Genomic DNA, 21,277 nt, shown 5'->3' on the forward strand with positions numbered 1-21,277 from the left:
GGCAAGTCATTGAAAATTTAATATCTATCTAATGTTCATTCCATCTCACATCATCTAGTGGTCTTGAAGCAAACAAATAGATTAGAGCCAGGACTTCTTTTTTTTTTAGATGGTGATTTCCTGTGAAATACGTGAGCTAGCTGTAAATCCGTGAATATCCGGTAAGTATTGAAATGGTGAATCTTATAAAAATTTTATTTTTGAGAAATGGTGAATCTTATAAAAGATTTTTCTGTATGATCAGATGACTTTTGATTAAATTTTTTTAAAATACTAGTCTGAGCTTCAGCCCAATTTGTGATTAATATGTTGCTACTTGAATAAGCACTGTTTTAACCACAATCTTCTTTCAGCCATTATCTGCGCTGAAGGTTGGATGGAGTTGCTCTTCTATGTAAGTATTCACTATCAAAGATGAAGATAGTGATATTTATTTAGCCAAAATAAGGGAATATCTTGCTAACTTCTGCGCAATGGAAGATAAGAAATATGAATGTAAGCTTTGTAGTTTTACATTCAACTATAAAACTGCATTTGTCAGACACATGCGCACACATTCAGGCGAAAAGCCATACAGCTGTCCCATATGTGGAAAGTCATTTAGCTTAAAGACTAACTGTCAGAGGCATGAAGCAACCCATTCCAAAGAAAAACCATTTGAATGCAAAATTTGTGTTATAAAATTCAAATCGAAGGAATGTCTCACAAAGCACATGCGCAAGCATTCTGGGAAAAACCTGTTTGCTTGTAGTATTTGTAATCAAAAATTTACACAAAGTTCCCATGTAAAAAGTCATGAAAGAACCCACTCTGGATTGAAACCATTCAAATGCCCAACTTGTAGTAAATGCTTTACTACTGGCTATTGTCTTAAAATGCATCAATCAGTACATGAAAAGATAGAAAAGTCTTGTCATACATGTGGAAAAACTTTCAATCATTTGGGTTCATTTAAACGTCATATTCGCAGACACACAACTGTATCGAAGGTCTACGAGTGCTCAATCTGTGGTAAGACGTACAGATCAAGCTGGGGTCTAAAGAGCCACTTACAGGCACACACTAGAGAGAAACCATTTCAGTGCAAAGATTGTGACAAAGTCTTCACTCAAAAATCATCTCTCAAGGAGCATAGGTTTACTCATGAGAATTTAAAACCTTATCAATGTTCTGAATGCAACAAAAAATTCAGATGGAAGAAAAATTTCAAAGCCCATATGGACCAGCATGCAGGTGAATCTCATAGCTGCAACCAGTGTACTAAAACATATTCAAATAAATCTAGTTTAAATAAACATTTGAAGAAGCATACAGAAAAATATGTGCATTGTACTGATTGCCTAAAGACATTTTACACTTTAAAAGATTTAAAAAGACATCATCAAACACGTGCATGTTTTACAAGAGCATTTCAGTGCTATTTTTGTGACAAAGACTTTGAGAAAAAGTCCAAGGCTATTCTTCACATAAAAAAGTCTCATGCAAATGAAGATGAAATTGGAGAAGCTTTGTCTCAAGGTGATGAAATGCCATTCAAGTGTAGCATATGCGAGAAAAACTTCTTAAAAGAACAGTCCCGTATACTGCATGAAACGTGTGTCCATAACATCGTAGAAGAATCTGAAATAAACAAATTAATCGTGAAGCCCAAGCCAATGTTTATGATAAAAGAGAGCAGTAATGTTCAGACAACCACTTGCATTGTTAATGAGGATGAAATTAAAGGTTTATTTGTAGAGTGTGACATTGATTTTCAAGATGAAACTTTAAGCAAGGTAAATAAAAATGAAATGAAGTTGCAAAGTGATTCTTTAGATTTCAGTAATACATGCCAAGAAAACAATGGAGAGATATCAAGTGATGATGAAAGTAAATACCCATTAAAATATGAGTGTAATTTTTCAGATGAAGAAAGCACTTTTACCGAGCATGGCATATTTGATGGTGATAATGAAGAAAAGGGAAACTTCAGTCCAGAAAGCAAAATTTTTATAAAAGAGGAGACTTTGGATGAAAATATAAATACAGATGACAAAAATTTTATAAATAATGTTTTAGAAATATGAAAACTAGGACACTGGAGAAAGGATTATAAGCTGCCTCACCAGAAGAGAATATTTTGGAATGTTTAATCTGTAGTACAAAGTTTATTTCCAGCATGATCTTCGAGTGATAGGCAAATTTATATTGAATAAAAACCTTTTAGGTGTATTGTTTGGGATAAAATACTAGAGGAAATTTCTCAAGAATTATTAAGAATAAACTTACAGATTTTCCTAGTGACAGAAGGTGGTTTGAGGAGTCGCATGTATATTTCTTACAAGGGATTTACTTTATTACAGTATATGCATTATAAAACATGAGAAAAAGCCTTTAGAATCAGGAAATGAAAAGACACGCAGAGCTATTTATTGTATAAACTGCTTTGAGAGTTCACCAGAAAAATTGTGCTGGTAATAAAGAATTTAATGTATTCTCTCTGTGTTCAAGTATTTGTGAGGAAGTGAATCCATGTATGAAACATGCGTCAAGTAGAGGAGGTAGTGTTGAAGTTCTTTTCTGGGAAGTGAAAAAAAAGTGCCTAGCACTCTGACTGAAAGAGATTCTTTTTTAATAAGCAGTATTAATCTTATGTATGGACTAGTGGAAGGTGTTAACCCCCAATATATGGAGAAAGGTATGTCTGATAGAAGTATATGTACATATCTATAGTTTTTGTGAAAGTTAAGAGTACTGTAGTCAGTCTAGTGTACGTTTAGAAAATAGCATCGTTTTAAAAGAAGAAATTGAGGAATTTAACATTTTGAATGTTATAAACTCTTCTGTTCATAAGAAAAATAAGTGGATGTGCAATCAAAATACAGGAAACATTTTCTTTTAAGGTTCTAGGAACGATTGCTTCTAAACTTGAAAATAAATTATCTTTTGGTTATGAAAAAAGCCAAAGAAGACTTATTATGGTGGTGCTTAGGGAAAGGCCAAGGTTCATGTATACTTTTATTTATCAGAAGTCATAGTGTTTTTTTGTAATTTTATGTAAATATCATTTTAAGAATTTTTTTAATATGTTTATAATATACCTAAATGTTTGTCCAGTACATTCCTGCACTTGTAATATAACATTCACATATAATTTATGAAATAAATAGGGCATTTAAATTTATATATTCGAGACTTTGGATACAGATGCTTATATTACAGTTTTTCAATATTAATCTTACCCGATAATCATGTAGCTGTCAACTCTGTTGCCGACAGAAATCTACGGTCGGGATACGCCAGCGATCGCTATACAGGTGGGGGTGAACACCACAGCGCCATCTGTGGTCAGGTACTCCAGTACTTCTTGTCAACACCACCTCAATTTTTACTCTGTCGTGCCTCCGGCTAGACCTACATGGATACGCTGTTGATTCTGGAGTTATTGCTCACGATTTGGTGATGTATTTGCTCTAGAGTTTAGCCTTCGCTATTCAGGAAGCTATATCATTAGCTTAGCAAGTTTTTGGAATTAATTTGATTTAATTTTTGATTTAATTTTGGTACGAAGAGAGTATGAACTCTCTTTCACTTTTAAATGGCCGACCCTTCCCTTAGACGGAAGTGTTGGTGTCGAAGAGAGTATAGACTCTCTTAATTTTGCTTAACAAAAGTTATAGATTTTTTTTTATATCTCTCCGCCTTTTATAGGCCTCTTTGATTAACTTCCTTTTATTATAAACTTATTAAAATTAATTTTTATATTTGTTTATATTCGACCTTTCCTAATAGTAGGCGGTCTTTTCTTGGAACCGAAGTTAATTAACATTGAGCCCGTCATTTCGTTTTTACCTGTTAACATATTATGCTATTTTAATGTTTTTGAAAGAATTTCTTTGATAGTCTCGTACTGTTTTCAAGTTGAACTAACGTTTTGTTTTGTCTCTGCAGTTGTTGACGTTCAGAACGTTCAACTTGCGCTCTATCGTTACGATAGAGAGAGAGTCTATCACGGTGTCACGTTGCAGTAAGAGTAAACCGATTCTAGCGTTTTGTTCATTCTTTCTTAGCTTAAATGGTTTTAATTCTAATAAAGGAACTTTTTATTTGGGAAATCTTTCAGTTTTTTTCCTTTAACAATAATATGTTTTAACGATATATATAATTGGGCTCTTCTCTCAGGTGCTAAGTCAAGAGAGAGAGAGAGAGAGATAGAGACGGAGGGAGAGAGAGGAGGATAAACGTTTCGTTCAAGCGGGTAACGTTGTTATCGTTTTTGCTCTTCTCCCTAGTCTCTTTAGGGGAAGAAGGTAAACGTTTCTAGAGTTTTATTCTTGTTCTCAGGCTTTATGCGGTGAGAGATTTTAAACGTAGTTTATTTGATCTAGTGTTTAGTCTCTTTTCCAGCCACTGAATTATTTATCTTTCATTATGTTTTTCTGTTACATTGTAATACTGTTTTCGCAATTACTAACTTTTAATGAAGGATAGAATTGCGTGTTTCAGGTACAAACCACTTAAAGTTTCGAGTTCAGTGAAATAAGTGCAAACAGAAAATCAAAAGTGATAAAGTGATAAGCGCAAAGTGTTACAGTGTTGCGTTCGAGGGTTCGTCTGTTCGTGCCAGTTGTTCGCCTAGTCTGGGACCTCTTACAAGCTCCCAAGCCCAGGGGAGAAGTAACGTCGAAGGACTTATGGGTTCATCAGGCCTTGATCGACGAACAGACGTTTCCCTCCGTGGTTTCGGGTGTTACCAACTCACGTAGCCGACGTGATCACCCCACCCACACAAAGACGAGAGAGCCCTTTTATTCCTCGTCTGCGGAAGAGGTTTCTCGCAGAAACCATGGACCAAATCTTGCAGCTTTTAAGTGCAAGTCGGTCCCTTCCGCGCAAGTCCAACTCCTAGGTGGTGCCATTAGCACTGGGTCAGTTCGGACTTGCTGCAGTACGACAACTGCACACCTCCCAGAGAGGCAAGGTGGTATCGCAACAGACAGTAACTCCGTCTGTTGCCGCACCAGCTGTTTTAGACCCTCAGTCTCAACGGACAGTAGCTCCGTTTGTTGTTGTCTTTCTTAAACTCTAGTGGTCTATGCTGCTGACATGCAGTCTCAGCTTGCGGTGTTGATGCAGGAGTTTCAGGCAGAGAAGGTTAGCACACCTCCTCCTGCGAGCGCTCCTCCACCTCTGCGCAGTCCACCCTGCCAGACGTATGATGTTGAGGTTCCTCAACCTACCTCCACGCGTGAGCTGCCGCATTGGGAGTTGCCAGATACCAGCGCTGTGCAGCAACCTCCACTTTCCTTGAGGCAGGAGCCTCTTGCTATGCGGCAACCTCCTCAACACTTGAGGCAGGAGCCTTATGCTTTGCAGCAACCTCCTCTACCCTTGAGGCAGGAGCTTCATGTGTTGCGACAACCTCCTCCATCCTCGAGGCAGCAACCTCTTGCGTTGCGGCAACCTCCACCATCCTTGAGGCAGCAACCTCAACTCTTGCGGCAGCCACCTCCACTCTTGAGGCAAGAACCTCAACTCTTGAGGTGAGAACCTCAACTCTTGAGGCGAGAGCCTCAACTCTTGAGGCAAGAACCTCAACTCTTGAGGAAAGAACCTCAACTCTTGAGGCAAGAACCTCAACTCTTGAGGCAAGAACCTCAACTCTTGAGGCAAGAACCTCAACTCTTGAGGCAAGAACCTCAACTCTTGAGGCAAGAGCCTCAACTCTTGAGGAACCTCATGCTATGAGGCAGCCGCCTCAACGCATGCAGCAACCGCATTCTTCACAGCATGAGCCTCTCTCTGCGCAGCTACCTCCTCAACCCTTGAGGCAGACGCAACTCTTGAGGCAGGAACCTCACAGGAGCCTCATGCTATGCGGCATCCTCCTCAAACCATGAGGCAGGAGCCTCATGCTATGCGGCATCCTCCTCAATCCATGAGGCAGGAACCTCATGCTATGCGACATCCTCCTCTACCCATGAGGCAGCCTCATGCTATGCGGCATCCTCCTCAACCCATGAGGCAGGAGCCTCATGCTATGCGGCGTCCTCCTCAACCCATGAGGCAGGAGTCTCATGCTATGAGGAGCCTCATGCTATGCGGCATCCTCCTCAAACCATGAGGCAGGAGCCTCATGCTATGCGGCAACCGCCTCAACCCATGAGGCAGGAGCCTCATACTATGCGGCATCCTCCTCAACGCATGCGGCATAAGCCTCATCCCTTGCAGCATGAGCCTCATCCCATGCAGCATGAGCCTCATACCATGCAGCATGAGCCTCATCCCATGCAGCATGAGCCTCATCCCATGCAGCATAAGCCGCACGCCATGCAACATGCTCTGCTTACCTTACAGCATGCTCTACATACAGCATGCTCTGCATACAGCATGCTCTGCATACCTTACCGCATGCTTCTAAGTCACACATCTTTGGTTGTTGCCAACTCACTAGACTGTCAAGCAGTTTCATAACGTTGCCTTCTAGTCTGCTGCTTTTGCACCAGTGAAACCCTCACTGAGAGAACTTAGCTTTTCTCGGATATGGTTCCTGTAGATGAAAAAGTGCTATTCTCCCTCCTTCTGATATTCCCTTGAGGACTCTGTCATTTGGAGAGGAGCCTTTAGCTGCTTAGCCTCCTATGGACTTTTATTTAAGCATAACATGCTTCCAGGGAGGGTAATGGTTCCACTTCAGTCGCTAACCCCGTCTGTTACCACACCTGCTCCCATAGACCTTGAGCTGTGTTGCAAGACATGCAGTCCAAGCTTAGTCCTTGTTAGAGGATTTTTTGTTTACGGAGTCAGTGTGTCACTGGGAAGACGTTCAACAACCAGCAGAAGTGACTTGTTGTGACGCAGTGCGGCAACCTCAGCAACCCGATAAGGAGTTGTCTGTACGACCCAGACAGTCTAGACAGCTTCGGGTTGTCACTGTACTTCCTCGCTTCCCCATGGTTGACAGTTCACAGACTGTGCAGCAGTACCATGATCTTGTGTCCGGCTCCGTCAGACGACTAGCTTTTAAGAGCTCCCACAAGTCGTCGCTGTCTGGAGATTCTCAGATGGACTATGGATCTGACCAAGGAACTGGGCCTCCTGGTCAATTTTGAGGAGTCCCAGCTCGTCCCATCCCAGACCATTGTCTACCTGGGTATGGATCTTCAGAGTCGAGCTTTTCGGGCTTTTCCGTCGGCCCCAAGGATCTACTAAGCCCTAGATTGCATCCAGAGCATGCTGAGAAGGAACCGATGCTCAGTCAGGTAGTGGATGAGTCTAACAGGGACACTTTCATCGCTGGCCCTGTTCATCGAGTTAGGGAGACCCCACCTCCGCCCCCTTCAGTATCATCTAGCGGCTCACTGGATAAAGGACATGACGCTAGAGACGATCTCAGTTCCTGTTTCCGAAGAGAGGAGGTCTACTCTCACGTGATGAAAGAACAGCTTTCTTCTCAAGGAAGTCTACCTTTGGCTGTTCAGAAACCCGACCGCCGTCTCTTCTCTAACGCATCAGACACGGGCTGGGGTGCGACTTTGGACGGACAGGAATGCTCGGGAACATGGAATCAGGAGCTAAGGACACTTCACATCTATTGCAAGGAGCTGTTGGCGGTTCATCTGGCCTTGATAAACTTCAAGTCCCTCCAGCTTAACAAGGTGGTGGAGGTGGACTCTGACAACACCACAGCCTTGGCTTACATCTCCAAGCAGGGAGGGACTCATTCGTGGAAGTTGTTCTAGATCGCAAGGGACCTCCTCATCTGGTTAAAAGTTGAAAGCTCACGCTGGTAACGAGGTTCATTCAGGGCGATATGAATGTCATGGCAGATCGCCTTAGCCGGAAGGGTCAGGTCATCCCCACAGAGTGGACCCTTCACAAGAATGTTTGCAGCAGACTTTGGGCCCTGTGGGGTCAGCCAACCATAGATCTGTTCGCTACCTCGATAACCTAGAGGCTCCCGTTGTATTGTTCTCCGATTCCAGACCCAGCAGCAGTTCACGTGGATGCTTTTCTGCTGGATTGGTCCCATCTCGACCTGTATGCATTCCCGCCGTTCAAGATTGTCAACAGGGTACTTCAGAAGTTCGCCTCTCGCAAAGGGACACGGCTGACGTTGGTTGGCTCCGCTCTGGCCCGCGAGAGAATGGTTCATAGAGGTACTGCAATGGCTGGTCGACATTCCCAGGACTCTTCCTCTAGGAGTGGACCTTCTACGTCTACCTCACGTAAAGAAGGTACATCCAAACCTCCACGCTCTTCGTCTGACTGCCTTCAGACTTTCGAAAGACTCTCAAGAGCTAGGGGCTTTTCGAAGGAGGCAGCCAGAGCGATTGCCAGAGCAAGGAGGACATCCACTCTCAGAGTCTATCAGTCTAAAGGGGAAGTCTTCCGAAGCTGGTACAAGGCCAATGCAGTTTCCTCATCCAGTACCACTGTAACCCAGATTGCTGACTTCCTGTTACATCTAAGGAACGTAAGATCCCTTTCAGCTCCTACGATTAAGGGTTACAGAAGTATGTTGGCAGCGGTTTTCCGCCACAGAGGCTTGGATCTTTCCACCAACAAAGATCTACAGGACCTCCTTAGGTCTTTTGAGACCTCAAAGGAACGTCGGTTGTCCACTCCAGGCTGGAATCTAGACGTGATCCTAAGGTTCCTTATGTCATCAAGATTTGAACCTCTCCAATCAGCCTCTTTTAAGGACCTCACATTAAAAACTCTTTTCCTCGTGTGCTTGACAACAGCTAAAAGAGTAAGTGAGATCCACGCCTTCAGCAGGAACATAGTTTTCACATCTGAAACGGCTACATGTTCCTTGCAGCTCGGTTTTTTGCTAAAACGAGCTTCCTTCACGTCCTTGGCCTAAGTCGTTCGAGATCCCAAGCCTGTCCAACTTGGTGGGGGACGAACTGGAGAGAGTACTTTGCCCAGTTAGAGCTCTTAGGTACTATCTTAAAAGGTCATAACCTTTACGAGGACAATCAGAAGCCTTATGGTGTGCTATCAAGAAGCCTTCTCTTCCAAGGTCTAAGAACTCAGTTTCTTACCTATTCAGGCTCCTGATTAGGGAAGCACATTCTCATCTGAAGGAAGAAGACCTTGCTTTGCTGAAGGTAAGGACACATGAAGTGAGAGCTGTGGCTACTTCAGTGGCCCTCAAACAGAACCGTTCTCTGCAGTGTGTTATGGATGCAACCTTTTGGAGAAGCAAGTCAGTGTTCGCATCATTCTATCTCAAAGATGTCCAGTCTCTTTACGAGAACTGCTACACCCTGGGACCATTCGTAGCAACGAATGCAGTAGTAGGCGGGGGCTCAGCCACTACATTCCCATAATCCCATAACCTTTTTAACCTTTCTCTTGAATACTTTTTATGGGTTGTACGGTCGGCTAAGAAGCCTTCCACATCCTTGTTGATTTGGCGGGTGGTCAATTCTTTCTTGAGAAGCGCCGAGGTTAAAGGTTGTGATGAGGTCCTTTAGTATGGGTTGCAGCCCTTTATACTTCAGCACCTAAGAGTCGTTCAGCATCCTGAGAGGACCGCTACGCTCAGTAAGGAAGACGTACTTAATAAAGGCAGAGTAATGGTTCAAGTCGTCTTCCTTACCAGGTACTTATTTATTTTATGTTATTTTTGAATAACTAATAAAATAAATACGGGATACTTAGCTTCTTTGTTAACATGTATGCTGGTCTCCACCCACCACCCTGGGTGTGAATCAGCTACATGATTATCGGGTAAGATTAATATTGAAAAATGTTATTTTCATTAGTAAAATAAATTTTTGAATATACTTACCCGATAATCATGATTTAATTGACCCACCCTTCCTCCCCATAGAGAACCAGTGGACCGAGGAAAAAATTGAGGTGGTGTTGACAAGAAGTACTGGAGTACCTGACCACAGATGGCGCTGTGGTGTTCACCCCCACCTGTATAGCGATCGCTGGCGTATCCCGACCGTAGATTTCTGTCGGCAACAGAGTTGACAGCTACATGATTATCGGGTAAGTATATTCAAAAATTTATTTTACTAATGAAAATAACATATTTGATTAAAAGATCAAAGCTTCCAAATTACTATTACAGGTAGTTGTAAACTCTGTAAATTACACAAATGTATAATTTTGTTCATGTCTGAGGTCACTTTCAGTTCTGCAATACTTTTAATATGATTTTTGATTGAGAAGTATTTTTTTCTCACTCATATTGCTCGGATATTTTATAAAAGGTACTTGTGTACATGTTTATTGATCCAGGGAAGATTTATGGTGTTAAATAACCAGATTATGTAATACAATACTGTACTGTACAAAGAAATTTACTGTGCATAAATTGATTTATGTACACTGACATATAAAATTTCTGTATTATGGTAAATTTTTATTATAAATATTTTCATGGTCGTGTTTATTTCTGTTCGTGAGATAAGGAATGAGTAGCATTATATGTATAGCATAATTGTACATATCTTTAAGTACCCATTATTTCAAATAATCTTACTAAATACTCATATGCTTCTATGTATCAAGTGCCAGCTTAACAAGAAAAGTTAAAATTAGATAAAAAGTTTCCTTGGATTTTAACTAGCACATCAAGGTGTTCCAGCTTTCTCTCACTGATTAAATTCCAGTTCATTTGTTGCTTGTTGTGCACTGATGAACAACTGTTTAATAAGGTCAGACATTTTTTTTTGAATTAAGGTACTTGATATGAGTTTACCGACTGCTTTGCAAAAAAAGCTTCACTGGCATGGTCTTGATCTTTTATCGGTTTTATGGTTATTATTGCTTTTAAAAAAGTACCGTATATCATCATTTACTGCATGTTCAATGAGAGTTTTGGCCAGTTTTTACATGGCTGTACAGGTGTATAGCATCAAGTATGATACTGTACTGTGTAAAGTGTAGAGACAAAAGATTAGACATTGTACCTTGAACCTAAAGTCCCTTCCTTAGGTAGTGCAGAAAAGTGGGGGTCTGCAAGATATGTATCACATGTTTTCCATTCTTCTTTAAGTAACATATGAATAGTTACATTTCTCATAGAACCAATCTTCATGAAACTGTTTAAAAAATCCTTTTGAAATATCTTAAATTGGATTCCAAGCCTCACTCTTTCAGTGTTTGGATTTACCTTAAAATGTTAATCAAGGAAGACAGGACTTTGGCAATTTCAGTGATGAAGGTTCCGGCACAGTTAAAATTCTTAGACATGGCTTGCTTGCAGATTTTAAGTCTAATTTTGAATTTGAAGATATATTTTGCTAGTCTTCACCACTGGACAACCATATGACTCAGTTATGCTTTTATCATTAGTGCGGCTCTGTCTGGACATGACATAATCCAGCATGGTCCATTCTTTGTACCTCTGTTGAATCCATATCTTGTCCTTAAGCTGGACTATAGTCTTTGTAAAGATAACATCATGTTCAACAAATATGGAGATGAGGCCGAGGCTAATATAATGTTCATATTGCCTTTACAATGATAACCATAACAGCTTCCTACAGGGTATCATTTTTTTTTTCCTAAAATGAGTATTGAAATCTCACCTTGTCAATTATGCTTATATATTTAGCACCATATAAAAAGCATAGTGTAAGTGGATTTAAGTTATTTCATCCCTGTTTTGGCTGTAGATATGGTATCCTCTTGGTAGTGGAATATGCTGGTAAAAAGTCTTTCACTGATACCTTTGGGACCTAGAGGTAGGTTTGCTAGTAATATGGTTATGCAGCAAAACCCCATTGTGAATCTTAGGAGAATCCTTTGGTAAGCCTCACCTGAAATGGGTTTATCCCTCACCCACTACTGTGAAAGGTCCTCACCCGGGAAGTGACGCTCATTTAGATCAGTAATGTCTACAGAAGCTCCTCTTCTTGAAACAGAATTGTGTTTGGGAAACTCAATTATAAGCTGAAAGTATTCTAACCTGAGACCCATGCTGCCAAGCCGAACTACTTTAAGTAAAGTAAAAGGGGGGTTTAATCCTGAAAGTGAATTTTTTTTGTCTTCCTCTAAATTTCTACAGGATTGTAAAATGAAATATAAAATGTCAGCAGGTGTCACAACTTACGTCTCCATAAAAGTAGCCCTAACCTATCGATGGTTGGAAAAAAAAAAAAAAGTCCTGAAACACGTCTATCATTCTCTATTTATACCGGGACCTTTTTTCTCGAAAGTTCATGATGGACTCTAGAATGTCTGGTATAAACTATAGCATGTAATAAGCAAAGATGGAGATGATAATAAATTACAAGAAATATCCAGAAGCTTTTGTTCGAGAATACGATATCTTCGAGGTACAAATCATTACAATGTTTTAATCTTATCATAGCATTTACCATGTAAAAATCAACCTCTTACAGGTCTATAACACAATACATTATTGATAATTTAATCTACATACAGTTTAACGGGTATTATTTTGGATGCACTGTATTTAGTTCATTATTATCGAAAAACCTCCAGTTGTTAGAGGAATATTTGGAATCTGAACATACTGTTTGTTCCCATACTAACAAACCTTTCGTTATTTATGTGGATCATCTTTCAGCGAAGCTGGAAGGTAGCCATTAGAATAAAAGTGCGAGGTGGCAACTCTGCCTAACCACTTGAGTGGGTAGGCAAGGGGTGGCTGGGGGGTACCCAGCCGACTATATATACTCTTACAGCTGTGAGCTACGTCGCTGTTTTCTTTTGGTTTGTCGAGAGCGGACGTCTCCCCTCTCTCCTCCAAAGGCTGTCATTGGACTTTTTAATTTTTTCTTTCTCTTTAGAAGTGTTCTTGTTCTTCTTCTGATCGCCCTCATGCAGAAATGTCCTGGGACGAGGGTGCCTCGTGCGGTACCTTCATGTCTTCGGTGGGTATCGACCCGCACTCTCAGTGTCAGTCTTGTAGAGGGCATTGCCCTGTGAAGAGTGTAGGGAGTGACCTGCCTCCCAATGGGTGAAGTTTGGACGGTGCAGGAAGAAGGCGGCTTAGTGTGATCTTTCTCCCTCAGGGGCAAGGAAAGCGTGTTCTTCTCACACCCCCAAACCTCTTTCTAAAGCTCCTTCTTGTTTGCTTTCCTCGGGGACGATCGAGCACTATTGCAGAGCGGATAACTCCTTGGCAACCTTGTGGTACGGGGGGGGGGGGGGGGGGGGGGGGGGGGGCCAAGTGGCTTCTCTAAGAGGAACAACTTCACCTCCTGCTGCCGGGGACCTTTCTCCCTTGCAGACGTGGCCGTCCCTAGGGGTTTCTGCACCCCTTACGAAGGAAGCGCTACTTCAACTCCTTCAGCGTGGAGCCAGGAAGGATCTACTCAAGAGCCCTCAACATCCTGTGCTTTGGAGGTCTGCGAAGTCCACCTGTCTCCCTCTCTTGGACCTTCCACGCGTGGATGAGGCGTTCGCCCGCGCTCGCCTCTCGTCCAACGGCCTCCTGCTGATGACGGTTCTGATCGCCATCCTGGGACATCATCGTCTCTTAACCCTCAGCTTTATGTTTCTCCCCACAGATATACTTCGGCTGGAGAAGATAATCATCATGAGATCAGCGCTCCTTCTACCAGCGGCACACGAGGACAAGACTCTCCATCTCCTCGTACTTCGGGATTGAGACCAGCACTCCTTCTACCAGCGGCACACGAGGACGAGACTCTCCATCACCTCGCCCTCCGGAACACTTGTCTTCTGATCGTCGTTTGCAACGATCTGAAGATCATCATGGAGATCATAGGTCATAGCGATCTCAATGCTCTTCATCCAGAAGGCGATCTTGTTCTAGAGCATCTCACTCACGGGACCAACGGTCTCAACACACTCCTAGGAGGCATTCCTCTTCATGAGGAAAAGTCTCGCAATCGCGGTCATCATGATCACGAGCAAATCAGTCTAGATCTAGGTCTGGATGCTCACGTTATAGATCGCATCAATCTAGATCACAAGGATTACGCTCACGCTTGTAAGAGCAAAGCTCTCGTTCACGAAGGCGACACTCACGATCGCGAGGGTGCCATTCACAATCACGAGGCCAATGCTCACGTTCACAAGCTAGGCACTCAAGACGTTCACGATCAAGGGCTAGACGCTCTCATCACAAACAACATTCACGTTCACGATCATGATCTAGACATTGTGGTGGCTGATGTGGTAACATCCCTGACTGGTGAACGTCAGACTGAGGTTCAAGGCCTGCTCAAACTTGGTAGTTTCTTTGGTTGCTGCAACCTCACCATTCTTGTGAGCTAAGGATGGGGGGTTTGAAGGAGCCTATAGGTCTATCTGCTGCGTCGTCAGCAGCCATTGCCTGGCTCTCCTTGGTCCTCACTTGGGTGGAGAGGGGGCTTGGGCGCTGATCATATGTATATATGGTCAGTCTCTAGGGCATTGCCCTACTTGATAGGGCAATGTCACTGTCCCTTGCCTTTGCCATTCATGAGTCTCCTTTAAACCTTCAAGAGGAAGAGGTAAGCGCATGCGCAGTCCATCTGCACGTCGCTCCTGAACTCGTTCATCTCCCAAACGAACTCGGACCGAACCTGATCTTGTAATGGAAGATCCTACAGACAGCTAGTGCTCTTTGCCCCTACTCAGAGGCCTTCACTGCCTACTACGTCTGACGTAGGTGGCCCTCCGAAGCAACAGGAATGCTAAAGGCTTCCATCGTCCAGTATGACTCCTAGAGCTCATGCGAAGAGCACTTCTACTTGTGAATCGCGCCCATTGTTGCACGAATCTTGCGATTTCACACGCAAATCGGTGTTTTTCCCAAGTGATTCACAAGTGGGCGTATCTGAATTGCGAGCAAGTGTGGTCCCAACACCTCCACCTTCGCCTCTAGCGACAGGCCAATACCCTTCCCAGAAGGGTTTAAGGAGCCTCTTAATAGGTATGCCAATGTACCTATTAGCTCGGACATCCTCTTCACTTGATGAAAGAACATTGTTGCCAAAGAGGCTCTCTCCTACGTCGACTCAGGGTCCTTCTAGGGTTCCTCCTAGACGATGTTCTCCTCATCCTGGATTCTCTAGGGAAACCCAGGACTCAAAGGGTGTTGAGCTCCCTTCATGGGTTAGTGCTTTTCTAACTATCCTACAGAAGTCCTTGGGTGTGTCTCCTCCACTGCTCCAGCCAAGGCTACTCCTTGGATTCCCATACATGCAACTCTACTGTGTTGTCTAACACCAAGTGTGTGCCTGCTTTGCCAAGTCGTAGAGCGGTTGGTAGAGCGTTTCTCTTGCTAGTTGATGTAAGACGCTATAGTAGTGTTGTCACTCATCAATGCTACTGAGTGCCATAATAAACTCTGTTGGAAAGACTGCAGACCTAGAAGTGGCACTTGCATCTCCAACATGTTGATATGCCGGCCGTTCTCATCCTTGTACCACAGACTTCAAGGCAGTCTTGTTTGTCAGGTGTGCGCCCCATTCCTCCTTCGATGCATCTGTGAACAACAGCACCTCCGGAGGTGGGGAGTCAAGTGGAACTCCCGATAGGTTTTCACTGACGAGTCACCACTTTAAATTGTCTACCATCTCCCGTTCTACTGGAGTCTAAAGGTGAGGAGGATCGGTGACAGGTGACAAGTTTCGCTTCACGCACCACTCAAGTGATCTTTGGTGGAGGGAACCGGGAGGCATGAGCTTCTCCAAAGAAGAAAGGTGTCCTAGGAGGCGTTGCCAATTTCTCGCTGGTTATTCTTGAGCGATCAGGAACAGGTGCACCACCTCCGAGTCTGTTGATGTGGTTGCCTGATGGGAAGACTCGCTGGTGTCGTATCTATCAACATAGCCAAATATTCCATCAGTTTCTTGAGCGTAAGACAACTTATCCCGATTGATCACAATCCTCAGAATGTGACAAAAGGTGAGAAGTTTATCTAGATCCTGGAACAACTGTCTCCTCAAGGATGACAGGATCAAGCAGTCATCAAGATATCACAGGTAGCGAATACCATTAAATGGGTTATTTTTGAGTGATCAGGAACAGTTGCACCCCCTCTGAGTCTGCTGATGTGATTATATGATGGGAAGACTCGCTGCTGCAGTATCTATCAATATAGCCAAAGACTCCATCAGTTTATTGAGCGTAAGACTACTACTCCCAATTGATCAATATCCCCAGAACGTGACAAAAGGTGAGAAGATTATCTAGATCCTGGAGCAACTGTCTCCACAAGGGGGACAGGATCAACCAGTCAAAGATATTGCAGGTAGCGGATCCCGTTAAATTGGGTACAAGTTGTGACTAGTGTGAACATCCATGCAAATGCTTGGAGAGCAGTCAACAGTCCAAAGCACAGGGGTTTGAACTGGTACCAACTCCCTTGAGGATGAAGAGAGGTAATGTACTGTACTTTCTGCCAGAAGGATGGATCAGAATTTACAAATACTCATCCTTCAGATTAACAGAAAGCATGAAATAGTGCTTCCTTTCTGAGGCACAGGCTTTGCTCATCATCTCCATCCTGAATGGAGTTTGGAGAACAAACTCGTTCAGGGTAGCGATATCAATGACAGGTCTCCATGAACTTGTCACTTTCTCTAAGAGAAAAAAAAAACGGCTGTAAAAACCAGGTCTTAGTCAGTAGTGCAGGTGCGAGTGGGAACTAACCTAACCTTACCCTGTAAGAAAAGCTTATTGGCAAGTTTAGCTTCATCGAAATAAATACTCCACAGTAAACAGCGGAAGGTTTGTATGTTGCGCTGGAACAAACAAGGTTTACGATGGCATGGTGTGAGGATGTTCCAATTTGCATCAAAGTACTAAGCATCCAGAGTACGTTGCAGTAGTGGAACACAGTTACATCTAATGCGCAGGACAACATCCTACGGCAGAAAGTTATTACGGGGAATACAATACATCATCGACAGTTTTCAGGATCTGAAGGTCACAGAGAATATGATATCACAATTCTCTGGGGCACCAGAAATGGGAAAATTGCAGCCACGTGGTCTGGAACTGAGAAGAGTATCCTAAAGGGTACGAATGGCATGTTGCTGGCCTGCGATTATCATCTGTGTCTGCACCAAGGCCTGTGACAAGGCCCTTGGCAATGCAAAAGTGGCACGCCCTGGTGTATCGGTCTTTGTATCAGGGCCATGGTTTGGCTCAAAAACTCATTGCACCATATTGGGTTTGGAACAAAACGACAGAAACCACAGCGATGTTTATTATAAGATAATAGAGCAGACAGATCACCACAACAGTAACCAGATGTCGCCCAATAACAGTCAGCCGCACATGATAAAAACATATCATACAATATGGAAACAGAGAGAAAAAAAAAAAAAGACAAAAAAGATGAGGTAGAGCAAAGTTTGAGAAAGAAGACTAGCCAGTAATCTGGAAATAGGGCACCAATAGGTAAACTCTGTTTAAAACCAAATGCCCTCCCCTATCAAATGTTTTTGGGCTCGAGCCATGTTGTCCTGATGGAAGTTCTTCAATGGCACTTTCTACTTGGGATATTTCTGCGAGTGATATACAGTACCAGAGAATTTTACCCTGGAGGTATCATGGAGTTAACCTGCAGAGCAAATATCCCGAGAGATATCAATTATTAATCAGGAACTTGTTAATAACAAGCCATGGTTATCCTTCCCCAAATAGAGTTAACCTTGTCTCGAAGGATAAAGGATAAGGTAGGATATGTGGGCGAGAGAGCGGTTACAACTCCCGATCTCAATGTGCTACAACTAACACATTTTCTGTTGATCCATTCCTTTTTGCAGATGCCATCTTTGACGGTTGCTTGGAGTTTTTCTGCCTGTTTTCTTAGCTTTTTGAGTGATTTAGCAATCTTAAAGGCTTCAGCTTCTTCCTCATCGACTAAGTTTAGTACCCTTTTCTTGTGTGTGGGAGAATTTTGCGTCTCCAGCCCGTTTTTTCATTTGATTTGCATGCATTTTATTATCCGTGGCCAGCATGCGGTTGGCGCCTTTGCATCATGTTTTCAAATTGCTCAGAAATGTGGATGGCACCTTTGCATCATGTTTCCAAATTGCTCAGAAATACTTGGTTATTTAGTAACTTTATTTTAGGAATGTGTTTTACATTATTCTTTTACAGTATGGTATGATTGTGGGTATCCGAATCCCTTTTTTATGGTGTTATTTGTGTTTTTTCTTTTTTATCAGTATTGACTTAGGCCAGCTCCACCCTGGCTGGCAGCCATGCCTGGTGATTTTACACTTGTTCACCATCTCTTCTTTCACCTGGTTTCATGAGGCTGCCCATATTCCCATGCTGTTGACTCATCACACCAGGGAGCTGCGGTCCTGAAGGGCCCTCTGGGAGTTGAATAGTTTTTCAGTTGTCCTAGGGTGACTGTTGTCACTTTCCACTTAGCCTTTATGTTTGGCAAGGTGGCACAGGTCTTGGGCACTTGTTCCCTATGTCTACTTCTTGTTTACCCATTGGAACGCATTACCCCCTGTTCTAATGCTAACAGGTAGACCCCGTTGTTCCGCCTTACCCATTCTTAGGCTTCCCTCTTAGTTTCTGGTAGGCTATGGCTGGTTGTGAGGACTTGCCCTCTGTGCCCTATCACTGCAGATCCCTTAGAACATTATTCCTGTTCTATATGGCAGTTAGGCCTTCCTATTGTGCCGCCTTACCAATTTCTGAGACTCCCATCACCACCCATTTCCCTTCCCTTGTGCCTGCTAGTGTGTCTACCTGCTGTGGAAATTTGTTCTCATCCCTGTCTAGTCCCATGGCGACTGCAGTACTCTTAGTCGCCATCTTTGGACAGGATAGCTTGTAGGCTATCTATCTTGGCCCTAGGTGGGCAAGACCTTTTCCTTCCCTGGACTAAATCTCTCTGCTGCCTTAGAGACCATCCTTGGGTGATTTCTCTGCCCCTTCCCCTTCCTGGTTAGGCTATAACCCAACTGTTCTGGGAAGTACAGTTCCTCTTGTCAAGTCGTCTTTCCCTAGCAATTGAGTTTTCCCTTACCCGCTTGGTGGACTAGGCTTGCCTGCACAGTTCTTCCTATGGCCTAACTCTAACCAGGCAAAGAGTTGGTACCCCTTGGGGCTTCTCCTCTGCCACCTTGACAGTTGCCTGTTCTGTGACTGCACCTTCCCATCCTGTGCTATGTACCTCTTGCTGCATAGTCTTGACTCCTTTGCTTGGTTAGCCTATCTTGGCAGAAGTATCCACCTTCTGTCTCTGCTTGCGATCTTGTCAGCTTGAGTTCTTCTAGCACTGGCTGTGTGTTGGTTATGGGACATTCCCTTTGCTGCCTTAGCTGTAGCCTTAGACTGGTCATCTGCTCATTCCTATCCTCTTCCATACCTAAGGAACACTGTCCTGTGAAGTTTCTCGATTGGATCCCGCCTGGTTGTCAGGACATCCTTTGGATTTCCAATTCTTAGCGTCCTGGTCGTCTTATACAGCTCTCATTACCTTACGGGCTAAACCCCCTCTTTTCATAAGTTAATGATAATGACCAGGTCTTGGCAGATTCCCTTATTTACTGCCTTTCATTCTTGTACCTCTCCTCCTGATTGTGGACCCTTCCCTATGGGATTGTCCATTCTCTTCCTGTCGACTTAACAATGCCTCTACCGCGTTGTGTCGACATGCCTAAGGTGTTGAAAGGTCAGTTCTATCTTGGCTGCTAGAAAGTTGCCACCTTAACGCAGCTACTGCTGCTTCGGGGGCAGTTGTTGCTGGCTTAGGCAGTATGATAAGTTAATTTGCCTTCTTAGGTTGTCTAATAGACCGACTTTGGAGGTACTGGTGTTCCTTTGATGCGGACCTTTCCTCCATATTCCTACCATACTGTCATTGCTAGTTTTTTCAAAAACCTCCAATGCTTTCTGAACTGTTTGGCATGAGTCTCCATTATCCTGTAGTCTTAAGCCATATTTTAGCTGGTAGGATTAATTATGCTAGAATTAATATTCAAAGCATTATTTTATGTATAAAATTTCTATATGTATGTTTAACCTTAAGAAATATTTTTTAATGATTTGTACTCATTGAATTTTTTTTTTTCTTTGCAGGTTGAAGATGAAATGGAGTGTTCAACAGTCACCTGTACAAGGTGAGTCAAGTTGCCCTGTGGCCACAAGGCTTACCGGAAAGATGTGGACTGTCATGTTTCCAAGGGGTCTCTTGCAATTTGTCAGGTTTGCAGGGACCTCCTTCACACCAGCTTCCACGCCACCGATGTCTCTTTAGACATGCAAGAACGGAGTCGGAAGACGATCCGTCACTGGGTTAGAGGCTTTCAGATGAGCTCTCAACAAGGTGCCCCTTATCTCCTTTCTGTAGAACTGAAGGACCTCGTCTTTCCTAAGGCCGAGGTGAGCGTTGTTTTTGGTCGCCAATTACCGATGGTTCAACTCCCGCCGGTATCAGTAGATCATGCGGATGATGAAGTTCGGGATGCTCTGCAAGTCATGAGCCTAGAAGCCGACATGTTGACAGCTTCTGTGTCGTCAGAGGGAAAGGATCCTGCTGACCACAGAAGCCTCTGAGGAGTCATTAGATGTACCTCGGGTGAGTACAGTTCCCAATACTTCCTTAGGTTGTTCCCCCATCCCTGCTTCCTCAGGCTCCAGCTTCTACCTCTACACCTTTTACGCTGGATAAACCTTTTTTTCCAGGGCAAATGGAATTTATGGCGTCTATGAAAGCCTTCATGGAAAACCTAATGCCAAACATGAACGTTCTCAAGAGGACCTAATGGCAAGAATAGAAACTCTTAGGCACCTACTTCTAAGGCTTCCCTAGCTTCAAGCCTACCTGAATGCCCAGTTAAGAACCCTTGGCGTTATGCTGAGCATATGGCCTCAAGTGAAGGGTACCTCCACATCGGAGAGGGTTTGGGTTCCAAGCCAGTCTCAGACTTGGAATTCTTCCCATCAATTGATAGTTATCCTTACTGCTACGTAAGGCTTAACTCGGAAGCAGCCATCAGGGATGGTACGATCCCTAAGGAAACGATCATCCTGGACCACAGTAAGGTTCAGTCTCTTTTGGTTAAGGTGCTAAAGACGGCCAAATTCAATAATACCCAACTTTCTGCTTTTGGCAGGAAGCATGCCACCTTTGCAGCCCCCAATGGTACTGTCTTTCCTTTCGACACTAAAAGCTTAGAGGCGGGTAAAGAAAGCAGTAGAGGGGGTAGACCATTGCCAGTGCTAGAGGAGTGCAAACCTCTCTCCCAATTATTTTTATTATTATTATCATTATTATTATTATTATTACTTGCTAAGCTACAAGCCTAGCTGGAAAAGCAGAATGCTATAAGCCCGAGGGCTCTAACAGGGAAAATAGCACAGTGAGGAA

The 21,277-nt window shown here is 43.3% G+C and overlaps 2 protein-coding genes across 7 annotated transcripts in view; one reads left to right on the forward strand and one right to left on the reverse strand.

Moving 5' to 3' along the window:
• The window catches only part of LOC137656782 (zinc finger protein 345-like), a 29,878-nt gene extending 26,686 nt beyond the window's left edge, over positions 1-3,192 (forward strand). For 5 of the 6 annotated variants that reach the window (XM_068391079.1, XM_068391069.1, XM_068391088.1 and 2 more), the window contains 2 exons: positions 110-161; positions 354-3,192. In XM_068391079.1, coding sequence (XP_068247180.1) covers positions 474-2,066 — 1,593 coding nt within the window. In that variant the 5' untranslated portion in view covers positions 110-161; positions 354-473 and the 3' untranslated portion in view covers positions 2,067-3,192. The remainder of the gene's footprint in view (positions 1-109; positions 162-353) is intronic. The other variant, XM_068391113.1, reaches the window with a different exon arrangement.
• LOC137656811 (gastrula zinc finger protein XlCGF57.1-like) overlaps positions 1-21,277 on the reverse strand; it is a 150,374-nt gene that overhangs the window by 85,281 nt on the left and 43,816 nt on the right. The window lies entirely within an intron of this gene.

The sequence above is a fragment of the Palaemon carinicauda genome, chromosome 1, assembly GCF_036898095.1.
Source record: "Palaemon carinicauda isolate YSFRI2023 chromosome 1, ASM3689809v2, whole genome shotgun sequence".
Lineage (NCBI taxonomy): Eukaryota > Metazoa > Arthropoda > Malacostraca > Decapoda > Palaemonidae > Palaemon > Palaemon carinicauda.